Source organism: Syngnathus typhle, unplaced genomic scaffold (genome assembly GCF_033458585.1).
Source record: "Syngnathus typhle isolate RoL2023-S1 ecotype Sweden unplaced genomic scaffold, RoL_Styp_1.0 HiC_scaffold_100, whole genome shotgun sequence".
Classification (NCBI taxonomy): domain Eukaryota; kingdom Metazoa; phylum Chordata; class Actinopteri; order Syngnathiformes; family Syngnathidae; genus Syngnathus; species Syngnathus typhle.
The window spans coordinates 79,092-94,863 of NW_026872006.1; the positions used below are offsets into that span (position 1 = coordinate 79,092).

At 45.8% G+C, this 15,772-nt stretch overlaps 1 protein-coding gene across 2 annotated transcripts; it reads right to left on the minus strand.

Moving 5' to 3' along the window:
- Positions 1–3,749: 3,749 nt before the first annotated feature.
- Positions 3,750–9,665, minus strand: LOC133148532 (uncharacterized). 2 transcript variants are annotated; one of them, XM_061271568.1, is made up of 2 exons: positions 9,411–9,665; positions 3,750–6,073 (listed from the first exon to the last, which is right to left on the minus strand). In XM_061271568.1, the coding sequence occupies exons 1-2, from the start codon at positions 9,663–9,665 to the stop codon at positions 4,436–4,438; spliced, it is 1,893 nt and encodes a 630-aa protein (XP_061127552.1). In that variant the 3' UTR covers positions 3,750–4,435. The 2 variants fall into 2 exon arrangements, with proteins under 2 accessions (XP_061127552.1, XP_061127553.1); XM_061271569.1 differs by lacking the exon at positions 9,411–9,665 and having other exon boundaries at positions 3,750–4,546; positions 4,864–6,700.
- Between the last annotated feature and the right edge of the window lie 6,107 nt (positions 9,666–15,772).

Here is a 15,772-nt window from a genome sequence, read left to right on the forward strand (position 1 = left end):
GTTTTTTTCCATGCCAACCTAACCAGAGTGACGGGAGCGGCACAATTCAGAAAAAGTGCTCAGCTCGCCGAGAAAATGCGATTTAAGCAATAAAATTAAAAATGCTTATCAAACATAAACCAAACGTTGGAGGTGGTCATTTCTTCATGCGCAGTGATAAACTCGGCACTCTAAAGCACCCGAGAGCGTTTTTTTCGATGCCAACCTAACCAGAGTGACGGGAGCGGCACAATTCAGAAAAAGTGCTCAGCTCGCCGAGAAAATGCGATTTAAGCAATAAAATTAAAAATGCTTATAAAACATAAACCAAACGTTGGAGGTGGCCATTTCTTCATGCGCAGTGATAAACTCGGCACTCTAAAGCACCCGAGAGCGTTTTTTTCCATGCCAACCTAACCAGAGTGACGGGAGCGGCACAATTCAGAAAAAGTGCTCAGCTCGCCGAGAAAATGCGATTTAAGCAATAAAATTAAAAATGCTTATAAAACATAAACCAAACGTTGGAGGTGGTCATTTCTTCATGCGCAGTGATAAACTCGGCACTCTAAAGCACCCGAGAGCGTTTTTTTCCATGCCAACCTAACCAGAGTGACAGGAGCGGCACAATTCAGAAAAAGTGCTCAGCTCGCCGAGAAAATGCGATTTAAGCAATAAAATTAAAAATGCTTATAAAACATAAACCAAACGTTGGAGGTGGTCTTTTCTTCATGCGCAGTGATAAACTCGGCACTCTAAAGCACCCGAGAGCGTTTTTTTCCATGCCAACCTAAACAGAGTGACGGGAGCGGCACAATTCAGAGAAAGTGCTCAGCTCGCCGAGAAAATGCGATTTAAGCAATAAAATTAAAAATGCTTATAAAACATAAACCAAACGTTGTAGATGGTCATTTCTTATTACGCAGTAATAAACTCGGCACTCTAAAGCACCCGAGAGCGTTTTTTTCCATGCCAACCTAACCAGAGTGACGGGAGCGGCACAATTCAGAAAAAGTGCTCAGCTCGCCGAGAAAATGCGATTTAAGCAATAAAATTAAAAATGCTTATAAAACATAAACCAAACGTTGGAGGTGGTCATTTCTTCATGCGCAGTGATAAACTCGGCACTCTAAAGCACCCGAGAGCGTTTTTTTCGATGCCAACCTAACCAGAGTGACGGGAGCGGCACAATTCAGAAAAAGTGCTCAGCTCGCCGAGAAAATGCGATTTAAGCAATAAAATTAAAAATGCTTATTAAACATAAACCAAACGTTGGAGGTGGCCATTTCTTCATGCGCAGTGATAAACTCGGCACTCTAAAGCACCCGAGAGCGTTTTTTTCCATGCCAACCTAACCAGAGTGACGGGAGCGGCACAATTCAGAAAAAGTGCTCAGCTCGCCGAGAAAATGCGATTTAAGCAATAAAATTAAAAATGCTTATAAAACATAAACCAAACGTTGGAGGTGGTCATTTCTTCATGCGCAGTGATAAACTCGGCACTCTAAAGCACCCGAGAGCGTTTTTTTCCATGCCAACCTAACCAGAGTGACGGGAGCGGCACAATTCAGAAAAAGTGCTCAGCTCGCCGAGAAAATGCGATTTAAGCAATAAAATTAAAAATGCTTATAAAACATAAACCAAACGTTGGAGGTGGCCATTTCTTCATGCGCAGTGATAAACTCGGCACTCTAAAGCACCCGAGAGCGTTTTTTTGCATGCCAACCTAACCAGAGTGACGGGAGCGGCACAATTCAGAAAAAGTGCTCAGCTCGCCGAGAAAATGCGATTTAAGCAATAAAATTAAAAATGCTTATAAAACATAAACCAAACGTTGGAGGTGGCCATTTCTTCATGCGCAGTGATAAACTCGGCACTCTAAAGCACCCGAGAGCGTTTTTTTCCATGCCAACCTAACCAGAGTGACGGGAGCGGCACAATTCAGAAAAAGTGCTCAGCTCGCCGAGAAAATGCGATTTAAGCAATAAAATTAAAAATGCTTATAAAACATAAACCAAACGTTGGAGGTGGTCATTTCTTCATGCGCAGTGATAAACTCGGCACTCTAAAGCACCCGAGAGCGTTTTTTTCCATGCCAACCTAACCAGAGTGACAGGAGCGGCACAATTCAGAAAAAGTGCTCAGCTCGCCGAGAAAATGCGATTTAAGCAATAAACTTAAAAATGCTTATAAAACATAAACCAAACGTTGGAGGTGGTCTTTTCTTCATGCGCAGTGATAAACTCGGCACTCTAAAGCACCCGAGAGCGTTTTTTTCCATGCCAACCTAAACAGAGTGACGGGAGCGGCACTATTCAGAAAAAGTGCTCAGCTCGCCGAGAAAATGCGATTTAAGCAATAAAATTAAAAATGCTTATAAAACATAAACCAAACGTTGGAGGTGGCCATTTCTTCATGCGCAGTGATAAACTCGGCACTCTAAAGCACCCGAGAGCGTTTTTTTCCATGCCAGCCTAACCAGAGTGACGGGAGCGGCACAATTCAGAAAAAGTGCTCAGCTCGCCGAGAAAATGCGATTCAAGCAATAAAATTAAAAATGCTTATAAAACATAAACCAAACGTTGGAGGTGGCCATTTCTTCATGCGCAGTGATAAACTCGGCACTCTAAAGCACCCGAGAGCGTTTTTTTCCATGCCAACCTAACCAGAGTGACGGGAGCGGCACAATTCAGAAAAAGTGCTCAGCTCGCCGAGAAAATGCGATTTAAGCAATAAAATTAAAAATGCTTATAAAACATAAACCAAACGTTGGAGGTGGTCATTTCTTCATGCGCAGTGATAAACTCGGCACTCTAAAGCACCCGAGAGCGTTTTTTTCGATGCCAACCTAACCAGAGTGACGGGAGCGGCACAATTCAGAAAAAGCGCTCAGCTAGCCGAGAAAATGCGATTTAAGCAATAAAATTAAAAATGCTTATAAAACATAAACCAAACGTTGGAGGTGGTCATTTCTTCATGCGCAGTGATAAACTCAGCACTCTAAAGCACCCGAGAGCGTTTTTTTCGATGCCAACCTAACCAGAGTGACGGGAGCGGCACAATTCAGAAAAAGCGCTCAGCTCGCCGAGAAAATGCGATTTAAGCAATAAAATTAAAAATGCTTATAAAACATAAACCAAACGTTGGAGGTGGTCATTTCTTCATGCGCAGTGATAAACTCGGCACTCTAAAGCACCCGAGAGCGTTTTTTTCGATGCCAACCTAACCAGAGTGACGGGAGCGGCACAATTCAGAAAAAGTGCTCAGCTCGCCGAGAAAATGCGATTTAAGCAATAAAATTAAAAATGCTTATAAAACATAAACCAAACGTTGGAGGTGGTCATTTCTTCATGCGCAGTAATAAACTCGGCACTCTAAAGCACCCGAGAGCGTTTTTTTTCCATGCCAACCTAACCAGAGTGACGGGAGCGGCACAATTCAGAAAAAGTGCTCAGCTCGCCGAGAAAATGCGATTTAAGCAATAAAATTAAAAATGCTTATAAAACATAAACCAAACGTTGGAGGTGGCCATTTCTTCATGCGCAGTGATAAACTCGGCACTCTAAAGCACCCGAGAGCGTTTTTTTCGATGCCAACCTAACCAGAGTGACGGGAGCGGCACAATTCAGAAAAAGTGCTCAGCTCGCCGAGAAAATGCGATTTAAGCAATAAAATTGTTAGGTTTTTACAGACAGAGTGAATAAATGTTAAGAGAAACGCACCAACGGACAGACCACAAGTGAGGCAGAATATTGAGTCGTAGCTTGCGCAAGGAGTGCAGTACAGACAGTTTACAATGCCCAACCTACACTAAAGTCTGTCTGCATCCTTGCTCTCTTTATTTGGGGAATTTTCCTCATCACATGTGTAGCAGAAACCAAATAAGGGTAGGGGGAAGCGCAAACGGTTTCTGCTTTTGGTAAGCGCAGGAAACTTCTGGTGTGTGTAGATTACTGCAAACGTTATGCTAATGTGGCGACATAGGAAGAAGCAAACAGAGTTCATCAAGTTCAATGGGTTCAAGCAGTCTTATCAGCAAGGACCAGGGGCGCTCCCAGCGCTCCATTTCTTGAGGGTGTGAGGTGCCGAGTCAGCCACTTGAGGAAGGCTGACACAATGTCGTTGCTGCTGTCTCTCGCTGACCGAGACAAGACCTCACACCTTGGCTGATGTGGTATTCTGTGGTGGACATAAGAACAGCAAAGCAGAACAACGTACGCACGTACGCAGATCTAATCTAACGGTAGATCTAACGAGACATCATTTACTGTAATATAGTAATATAGAAACCAAAAGAGAACGCATGATAACATATATATACAATTTTCCAACAATTCCCCCCTGTTTATCATAAGTTCTCAGAGACCCTCAAATCACCCAAAGGCTACTTCAAAAGATTTTCAGCCGCAGGATCATACGTCATAAGAACAAATTTACACCCGGGAGGCGACCGAAGCCAATCAGACAACGTCGGACTCAGGAAAAAGGTCGGACAGGTCCACAGCGGGGGCCTCATCAATGGAGTCAATGCGAAGATGACAACTCGGGGGCCGTGGGAGCTCAAAGTCGTCCTCAGGGAGCAACGGAAAAGCGTCAGCCGGCGGAGAGATAGCAGTTGTAATCAATTTATTAATTAGGGACCGGAGACACGGAATGCAACAACATCCACACAAGGTCAAAACAGCAGAAAAAACGGCAAGGGAGACAAGGACCGAGGAAACCAGGGTGCGGTACTTGCCGAACACATTCAGCCAGCTGTTCCAAACCTCCGTGTTCACACCACTGTGGTCCTTCATCTTCCCATTCAAGGTCCTCAAACCCTCAAGGGCCAGGGACAGGCTTCCGCCGGCTGCAGTGTTATTTGGGATAAAAGTGCAGCATTGCTCACCGAACATGGCGCAGACACCGCCCTCCTTAGCGAGTAGCATGTCAAGGGCCATCCGGTTCTGGAAAGCCATGAGGGAAGTCGCGGCCAGCTGGGAGTGGACCGCTCTGAAGCCCGCCTCGGTCCAATTTCCAAGCCTCTGCACGTTGTAGTGGATGTAATTGATCCTGTCAACATTTTTGTTAAGGGTGCACCACCAACAAATGGAGGATTCGAAACCAGCTGCTATCTGGTTCACCAGCTTATACTCATCCGGCACTCCTCTGGGAACTCCAATGGCATCTATATAGGTCGGATCCGCCGCGCCTTGCCACTCGGCACTCCGCTTAGCCCTCGACCAGGGTCGGGGCACAAAAGAATCAACAAAAACGTCTAGCTCATGAGTAGATGCGGGCATTAATAAAACGGGAAGCAAAAGGGTCACCAAAGCGCAAGTACCAGAGCTATTAAAAGGGAGACTATCATAAAGTTTGTCAGTGTTGCACCAAAACCAAATATCACTACGAGCGATGGGTGAGAAAAAGGCAGCGCCATAAAACAGGGAAGTGCACAAAGGAGCTGACAAAACGCCTAGGCTTGCGCCGGTACCGGGCAACTTGATGCACGTGAAATTACCTTTAGCAACATCAGTGGAAAAAAGGGGTTTGGACTTTGCCAAGGAGGAAACGGGATAGACCTTGTCCCAACTGGAGCAAGGATGAGCAGACGGAATGGAAGGGGTAGACATCACAAAAATCGCACACTCAGGAGCCACACTCGCGGGAATGATTCTCAAGAGGGGCCGTGGGCCCATACACACAACGCAACTGGTGTTAGTCACATTAGCAGCTTGCTCGGCCATGAGGAGCCAATTGTTAGTCTGGCCACTCATACCTGTGGAGGCCACAAAGTGACTGTCTACATCGGTGAGGGCCACGCTCGTAATCACTGCCCCAGATGTTTTGGAAAAGTCGCTCAACACGGGACTGTCAGCGCCCCGCATAGTTTTGTTAACGCAAAGGACAATAGGAAACTGAGGATCCTTCCCAGAGGACCAAGCCCACAACTGAAAACCCCAACAGGAAGTATTGAGCAGGGTAGCGTGAGGGGGCCGAACCGTGTCATCAGGGAGTGTAACGGTCAAAAGAAGGCTTGAGCCTTGGTTCTTCAAAGTGATACGTTTAGCAAAAAACACAGCTTCTTCACTGGAGCCAGGAGGCCAGTAACCTGGTACCTGCGAGGTGACGAAGGCGCTCCAGTCCGAAATGTCTGGATTGACAGTCAAATACCACCAATACCCAGGCCATTTGTCACCCGTAGTGAGCCAGTCTTGTCGGGTACCTTTCAAACTCTTCAAGGGCACGGTGATAGTGGAAGCCGTGTTTGGGGCCACGGTGAACGCCAATGAATGTAGGTACGCGTTGGCTATGCGCCATGGCACGCAGGAAATACCGTCGTGAACGAGAGCAGGCGTGCAGTGTTTAAAGGTGGGCCTAATGGACGAGACCTCACGCCTATGTCTACGCGAAGCAACATCATCCCATGGACAATATCGGGAACCAACGGAACTATCGCGACTGTGCCTAGGATCGTTATCCGTCGAACAAAGTTTGTAAAACTCATAATCAGAAATAGTAAAAACATCAGGTGAATCAGAAACAGCGGAAACTACAGGTAAATCAGGAACAGTGGAAACTCCAGGTGAACTGTCTGGAGTCGTGTGTTTTATAAAAACAGGGCCGATACGCATATAGCACACTGTCCCAACTACAGTGAAACCAAAAATGACAAAAATCCAAATGAATGCTTCCCAAGGTTTGCAACCATCCCGCACCTTCGCAAGACACTGTTCCAACGGCATTTTAACACCTAGTTTTAGATCTCCTCAGAGTCAACTCCCTGAGCTTCGGGTTGGTGGCTTGGAATGCTTCTGCTGGCTTTCGTGTCAACCCTGGATCTTGACACCAGAATCAGGCACTATTACCAGACTTGCACACCTTCCGTACTTAGGTTGGGTCTGCGGAGATCACCTTTTTACAGTGTGACAAATGAATCCACGTGTTACGTTCGGCTATTTTTAAAGCGTTAGGTGTTGTGAGAAGCACTAAAAAGGGACCTTCCCACTTGGGCGAGTGCCAATTCTTCTTCTTGATGCTCCTGATCAAGACCCAGTCTCCCGGAACCACTTTGGGGTCCTCCTGCGGAGAGATGGGTTGGTCAGTAATGTTACTGGTCTGATTTTTAGCATGTTCCAACATTTTTCTCATGTAGTCGGCCAAAGTGGCCTCTTCCGGCACGTCCCAAACATTTTTAAACTGAGGAAGCCTGTATGGTCTTCCAAAGATGGTTTCATAGGGAGTCAACCCAGTCGTACTTGTAACATTCATGTACATTTTCACTAAATCTAGACACTGAGTCCATGGTCGTTTAGTTTCCTCCATGCATTTTTTTAGTCTATTTTTTATAGTACCATTAAAACGCTCAATCAAGCCAGCTGACTGTGGATGGTAGGAACAATGGTTCTTTATATTTATGTGGAACAATCTCCCAATGTTTTGCACCACTTGATTGACAAAATGTTGACCATTGTCACTATAAATTTTTTCTGGAATGCCATATCTTGGAATAATGTCTTTGCACAATGCTTTTGCTACTGTTAGTGCGTCCGCATGTCTAGTGGGAAAAACTTCTACCCATTTAGAAAACGCATCGATGATGACCAAACAATATTCTTTTCCCTCGCTCTTATTTAATTGGATGTAATCCATATGTATTGTGTGAAATGGATACAATGGAGTCGGAAATTTTCCTCTCCGAGGTCGCAAGTTACCTTGTGGATTGTGTTTAGCACAAATCAAACATGCTCTGCAAAATTGTTGCGAAAAACCAGCAAACCCGTATGCTGTGTAAATGGACTCAATCTGTTTCACCATCCCCCCTGTCGAGACATGGGTGACCCCATGACTCGAAATAGCAGCCCACTTATACAAGTTCCGAGGCAAGATAGGCTTGCCCAGAGGTCACACAAAAAGGCCATTGTCATTTTTAATGGCGCCCCGTTTCTCCCAAGAGAGGCGCTCCTGGGAGGGGCTTTGAGATTGCATGTCAAGCAGCACGTCAGGAGAAACGTGAGACACGGAAACGCTATCAGTACAAGAAGAGAGGACATGGAGCACGCCTTCAGCGGCAGCCTTGGCAGACCTGTCCGCGAAGGCGTTACCCAAAGAAACAGGATCAGACCTAGTAGTATGAGCAGCACATTTGCAGACCGCCACCTTGGAGGGCAGTTGGACAGCGTCCAAAAGTTGGGGAAGCAATGTCGAATGGGTGACGGGCTTGCCTGTAGATGTTACCATGCCACGGTTGCTCCATTGTTGAGCAAAGACGTGCACTGTGGCAAAAGCATACTGACTGTCAGTCCAAATGGTGACAGGCTTGTTCGCGAAAAGAATGCAAGCTTCCGTGAGAGCAATGAGTTCAGCGGCCTGTGCCGACATATGGGAAGGCAGTTTCACAGCTTTCAAAACCTCGTCAGCTGTAACGACAGCGTAACCAGAGAGGGTCACGCCAAGAGCATTTTTCTTCGAAGATCCATCAACAAAAACCACGTGACCGTCAGACAAGGGTGTGTCCTCCAGATCGGGCCGAGCCTTGGCTACTTGTTGGGCCGCATCGACACAATCATGGAAATCACCGTCATCCGGAAGAGGAATGAGAGTAGCAGGATTGAGTGTTGTGCACCTCTCAACGGTCAGATGCGGTTGGGAAAGCAAAGTAGCCATGCACGACAAGTGACGTGCAGGCGACAAAAAGGTCATGTTTGTTTGTAGCAAAAGAGCTGACACTGCATGCGGAACTTTCAGCGTTAAAGGATGAAACAACACAACGCTGGCGCTGCTTTCCACAGCCATGGAGGCCGCCACCACGGCCCTCACACATGGTGGGAGAGCGCAAGCAACACTATCCAATTTAGAAGAATAAAAGGCAATAGGGCGAAGTTTCAAGCCATGCGATTGCATCAAAACAGAGGTCATATAATGACCTTTGCAATCAACAGTCTGGACAAACGGTTTGTCATAATTGGGCAAGGCTAGAGTGGAGCTAGAGACCAATGCCTGCTTGATCAACACAAATGCATCCTCCGCCTCAGGAGTCCATTTTAGTGGAGTGGACATCGAGATGTCCTCAACATACATTAATTTGGACAGAGGAGCGACAATTTGGGCATAATCAGGCACCCAGCTCCTGCAATAACCAGCAAGACCCAGAAAAGACATCATTTGTTTCTTAGTGAGTGGTTTAGGGGCCTGCAAAATGGAAACTTTCCTGCTCTCAATTATAGTTCGACCTTGGGAACTAAGATTGTGTCCTAAATATTTAATTTCCTCGGACCACAGTTGGAGCTTGTTTTTGCTGACCTTGTGGCCTTCCTTCGCCAAGTGATGTAACACTGCAAGTGTGTCCGTCTGACAAGAATCAAAATCAGGAGAAGCAATCAAAATGTCATCAACATAGAGCAAAATCTGACTTCCCTTTGGCGGGACAAATTTTGCCATGCTGGCCGCCATCACCTGCGAATAGATAGTTGGGCTTTCGCAGTACCCTTGGGGCAGTCTGGTAAAGGTGTACCTCGAGCCAGCATAAGTAAATGCAAACCAAAACTGGCTTTCTTCAGCAACAGGAACAGAGAAGAAAGCGTTGCTAATATCAATTACTGAGAATATCTTTGCATCAGGCGTCAATGAATTCAACAAGGTGTGTGGGTCAGGGACACAAGGTGCCCTCTGAATGACGGCGCTGTTCACTGCTTGCAAATCTTGCACCATTCTCCACCCGACAGAAGGAGGCGCTTTCTTCACAGGAAAAATCGGAGTATTACAAGGAGAATCAGGACAGAGAATAATGACACCAGCTTTTAGCAAATCCGAAATAACAGGTGCGATGCCTTGCAGGGCATCGGGTTTCAATGGATACTGTCGCACACAAGGACGGTACTCAGTCTTAGGTCTAATGACAACAGGAAGTGCACTTTTCACCAACCCAACGTCAGAGGGCCCTGTTGACCAGAGATCAGTCGGGACCTCAGCGAGGACCTGCTCATCTCCTGGTGACAACACAAAATGTCAAGCTGAGGGTGCTTTCTCAGAACAAGTTTTAGCATGCACACCACAAGAAAGGAAAAAGATGTGGTTCAAGACACTTCTGAAAAGCTTGGTAGAAGGACTGTAAAGAACACCAGAACTATCTCGAGTCCAGTCAAGGGCAGCCAATCCGTCTTTGGCCATGAATCCCACGCTTTGCCATGTGGATGAAAAAGGTCGGAACAAAGAGATATGGAGCGGGGTGGCCGTCTTGTGTAAATTTTCGATTCTAGAGGGAGCTGGCTGCATGACTACACAAGCGCGGCTTTCACCATCATGTAAGAGGAAAGCTGCTCTCAAGATGATAGGCGTAGCAGCCTTAAGCATGGCTTCGTAGTTTTGGTCAGGACCGGGCGTGTCCTTGTGCCACAAGGTCACGTGCAAGTCGTTTGGTTCCATTGCCTGCTCAGGGCATCGCAAAAGGCTTCTGGCCCGTGCCAAAAGAGGAGACCCAAATTGTCTCACCTCGGGGTCAATTAAATCCAATGAATAAAAATAGTAGCAATGAAATAGACCAAATATTTGTAATTGGTGACGCCTTTTGACAACGATTTTGTCATCAAGAGATACTAGAGAAAGACCAAGAGCAGTGAGAGCATCTCTTCCAAGCAAGTTAATAGGGCAATTTGGCATCAGCAAGACAGGAATGCAACAACTTCCTCCTTCAGGGTCCCGTATCCAGACTGGATGAGACTGAGGAACTGGAGTTGTCATTCCATTTGCTGCCCTCACCCAAAAGGATCTCCCGCCTTCTCGCACATCCGCAGGAATGTCGCGACAAGTAGTGATGCACGCTCCTGAATCACACAAAAAGGTAATGGGAGTACCATTCACAAACAAAGTTATCACAGGTTTCTCTACATTGTTCATCAACAAGTCCTGAATGTTCAAATCTGCATCAATAGGGGGAGCTGTTGTCAAAACAGCTCCTTCAGTTCCATGCTGACTGTCGGTTAGTCACAAGGGAGGGACAGCCCCGCTTTTATGGGGGTCCGGACAATATTTTGCTATGTGGCCCTCCTTGCCGCACGCCCAGCAGACAGGAGGCTGAGTGCTAGGTTGCTTCGGTTGACCTGTCGGGCCATAACCGAGAGCACCATGCCGGTAGCCTCCCCTGCCCTTGCCGCGGAAGTTTCCACGACCATGCTTCTTCTGGTAAGGTTCAAAAGTTTTGTTTTGATAAAATGCATCATGTGAGTCTTTATCAGCAAAAAAAATGGTAGCCACTTTCCCTTTTTCTTTTCCTTTTTTCAAATTAACAACTTTCTCAGCATGCATGGCATGATCAATAAATTGTGGCAGTGTGGAAGTAGGGAAAGTGATCATATGTTTCACAACCCAGTTTTGAATTGCTGGTCGCGAATTTGTATGTAGAGCATTTTTGAACTGCTGGTTGTAAACCTCAGTTCCAGGTACCAAGCCGCTATTGGCTTTGAACACTTTCTCCAATCTGTGTCTATAATCTTCAAACAATTCATCCTCTTTTTGTTTGGTTCGACCAATTTCTGCATAATTTGCTCTACGTTGAAATTTAGTTTTTATCCTGCCCAAAAGTTGCTCAATTTGATTTCTCAATGGCAGCCCATTATATTCCAATGGGCGGCCATTTTCATCAAAAGGATCCCAATTGCCCTTGACACTGGCCCAGTCTTTGGTCAAAGTTGCCATAAAAACTTGTTGCACCTCATCTCCTCTTAAATTATAAGAAGCAATGAGTTGCATCATGTCAGTACAATATTGCTCAACATCTTCAGACGGCAATGCTATTCCCTCAGTGGCTGATTTTACATCAGCATGAGTCCACGTTCTGTAGACTAAAATAGTGGGCCCTCCGTCATCATGGGGGTTTGCCACTTGAATCATTGGGTAGGCCTCGGTTACTCCTGTGCCCATGTAGTTCGGGCTGCCGTCTGCTACGGGGGCCGATGGAGAGGGAGCTTCCGCTTTTACGCGGCTCCGCGTAACCATGGCGTGAGCAAAATCACTATATTTTGGAGGGTCATCTACGACCGGCAATTGTGGGTACAATCGCTCGCGCTCCACAGTACTTCTCCTAACAATCTGTTCATCTTTCTCATCTGAATCCACCCCCTCCTCGGGCACGGCTCTCAAGCGAGGCCGCGCTACTGAAGTTTCATCGTCTTCTCGTCTGTGCAATAAAAGGCTCTCTTTGGAGACGGACTTTTCTTCGCTCCTTTTGTTCTTTAATTTTTCTTTTATTTGTCCACATTTTCTTTTTTCTGCTTCCAATTCCCATTTCACTATTAAATGATACCCATCTTTATTCTTTTTATTTGCACCATGTTTGGCAATAATCGATTGTTTGAGATTGTTTAATGAGTTTGCACTCAATTGACCATCGAAGTTATAATTCGTTATCCATTTATCGAGATATTTCACATTTTTAGGGTCGACCCATTCCATTAATTTCCAATCTTTGCATTTTAATTTATCTCGAGGTAAAGAGTTTCGTTTGCTGTTTAAATTTCCCATGGTTTTATTTTCTAAATTTCGGAGTTGGCGGTTCGAATGGCACCTACAGTGTCCTAAAGCCAACTTTATTCACAGGACAGTGGATAATTATTCGATGTGGAGTAAGTCTCCTTTCACCTCCCTCGCAGGGGAGCGGAGAGTTCTCTAGCCTCTGCACCTCACACAAAGCCACTGTTTACAATCCTGTGTTTTTATATAGAGGAGAGCTCAAATGAGATCACTCTCAGTCAAACCGCACACAAACACACCACACGCGTTTTTCACCACTTTTAGGAATAACAGAGGAGTCCGCACCTCCTTGCGGAATTTAACTAACAATTAATCGCTAGGTTTAACTAACAATTAGTTAGGGGGCTCCGCACCGCCCCGCGGAATTTAACTGTTCCTATTTCACTTGACAGGGTCTAGAATTCCCAAGGTTTTAGTGACTTCTCGTCACTTTTCTCTTTAAGTGACCTCTTGTCACCGCTCATTCATTCCTTTTAGTAGAATCAATATTCCTACTCACAGTCCGCTGGTCCTTTTCCTCGGGTGATTTCGGCAGTCCCCCCAGCGTCCAGCCGAACCGCTCGAGGCAGTCCCGTCAAAGGGCTTTTGTTTACCTTGGCCAAGGATTTTTCCTGCGTCGAGGAGTCCCGCCGGAGCCGCAAGGACGTATAGAAATCCCGGACGAGCCCCCAATTTCTGTTAGGTTTTTACAGACAGAGTGAATAAATGTTAAGAGAAACGCACCAACGGACAGACCACAAGTGAGGCAGAATATTGAGTCGTAGCTTGCGCAAGGAGTGCAGTACAGACAGTTTACAATGCCCAACCTACACTAAAGTCTGTCTGCATCCTTGCTCTCTTTATTTGGGGAATTTTCCTCATCACATGTGTAGCAGAAACCAAATAAGGGTAGGGGGAAGCGCAAACGGTTTCTGCTTTTGGTAAGCGCAGGAAACTTCTGGTGTGTGTAGATTACTGCAAACGTTATGCTAATGTGGCGACATAGGAAGAAGCAAACAGAGTTCATCAAGTTCAATGGGTTCAAGCAGTCTTATCAGCAAGGACCAGGGGCGCTCCCAGCGCTCCATTTCTTGAGGGTGTGAGGTGCCGAGTCAGCCACTTGAGGAAGGCTGACACAATGTCGTTGCTGCTGTCTCTCGCTGACCGAGACAAGACCTCACACCTTGGCTGATGTGGTATTCTGTGGTGGACATAAGAACAGCAAAGCAGAACAACGTACGCACGTACGCAGATCTAATCTAACGGTAGATCTAACGAGACATCATTTACTGTAATATAGTAATATAGAAACCAAAAGAGAACGCATGATAACATATATATACAATTTTCCAACAAAAATTAAAAATGCTTATAAAACATAAACCAAACGTTGGAGGTGGTCATTTCTTCATGCGCAGTGATAAACTCGGCACTCTAAAGCACCCGAGAGTGTTTTTTTCCATGCCAACCTAACCAGAGTGACGGGAGCGGCACAATTCAGAAAAAGTGCTCAGCTCGCCGAGAAAATGCGATTTAAGCAATAAAATTAAAAATGCTTATAAAACATAAACCAAACGTTGGAGGTGGTCATTTCTTCATGCGCAGTGATAAACTCGGCACTCTAAAGCACCCGAGAGCGTTTTTTTCCATGCCAACCTAACCAGAGTGACGGGAGCGGCACAATTCAGAAAAAGTGCTCAGCTCGCCGAGAAAATGCGATTTAAGCAATAAAATTAAAAATGCTTATAAAACATAAACCAAACGTTGGAGGTGGTCATTTCTTCATGCGCAGTGATAAACTCGGCACTCTAACGCACCCGAGAGCGTTTCTTTCGATGTCAACCTAACCAGAGTGACGGGAGCGGCACAATTCAGAAAAAGCGCTCAGCTCGCCGAGAAAATGCGATTTAAGCAATAAAATTAAAAATGCTTATAAAACATAAACCAAACGTTGGGAGGTGGTCATTTCTTCATGCGCAGTGATAAACTCGGCACTCTAAAGCACCCGAGAGCGTTTTTTTCGATGCCAACCTAACCAGAGTGACGGGAGCGGCACAATTCAGAAAAAGTGCTCAGCTCGCCGAGAAAATGCGATTTAAGCAATAAAATTAAAAATGCTTATAAAACATAAACCAAACGTTGGAGGTGGTCATTTCTTCATGCGCAGTGATAAACTCGGCACTATAAAGCACCCGAGAGCGTTTTTTTCGATGCCAACCTAACCAGAGTGACGGGAGCGGCACAATTCAGAAAAAGCGCTCAGCTCGCCGAGAAAATGCGATTTAAGCAATAAAATTTAAAATGCTTATAAAACATAAACCAAACGTTGTAGATGGTCATTTCTTATTACGCAGTAATAAACTCGGCACTCTAAAGCACCCGAGAGCGTTTGTTAGGGTGGTGTTCACTCTAACTTATTTTGCAAGGACCACACTGGAGACAAGTTAGTCGTTTTAGACACCTGCAGGCGGAGAGTTCACTCGTCGCTGTGCTCTCAGCGATGATCGAATGAAGTCTGACTCAGGCCTCGTCAGGCGCTTATTTATTGAGAGAAACAACGTGGGGTTGAAAGTGGGGGTTTGGGAATACACAGGTTGGGGTGAAGCAGCCGGTCCCTGCTGATCAAAGCATAGCAGGGGACCTTTTACGACGTTCTGTAAACAAAGCAACTTTGATTGCTTCCTCTGCAGCTAGTCAATAAGTTGAAATGATCTTAGCACTTTGGTAAACTAATTTTGTCTAGACAGGACAAACTAGTTAAATTATTACAGGTTATATTCCAACATAATCATACGATGAAGATATTCTGCAAACCCTAACATATCCCTCCTGTTTTATCATATGATTATGTCAACCTCGATCAATCAAACGCAAGTAAGAAAATACAATGAAAGCAATAACTTCCAGTGAAGGTGAGGTTTTCCCACAATACTCCAGTCCAAAGTATGTGCAACTCAAAAAACCTGCGGCCAGATTATGTGCAGGAAAAGAGTTACACGGTCCCTCTGCCTTAGGCGACCAGACTGTTATCAATCAAGATAAAAATTGCTCGTGATTGTTCAGCCGTTGGGGGCTTGGCACGCCCACTGGTGGAGGGTGAGCTCGATTCTCACCCCCTTTGCAGAGGATTATTCTGCCTCTGTATGAACTGGGGCGGGGACTGTCGATGGCTGGTCTGGTTCCTTGCAGGAACCCTTCACTGGGGTGCACTGGGACAGATGATACCACGATCCTCCTTTGCCGGCCAGCCGGACGGCATGTGAGATGCGCTCCACCAATTTATAGGGTCCAGTCGACGCAGGCTCCGTCCC

What these genes read in the sequence shown, in the direction of transcription:
- LOC133148532 (XM_061271568.1), bottom strand. Translation starts at nt 9,665, where the DNA reads ATGGTGCAAGATTTGCAAGCAGTGAACAGCGCCGTCATTCAGAGGGCA. An exon ending in GCCCAACTATCTATTCGCAG is followed by an intron (nt 6,074 to 9,410) that starts GTGATGGCGGCC and finishes GTCACCTCGCAG; the next exon opens with GTACCAGGTTACTGGCCTCC.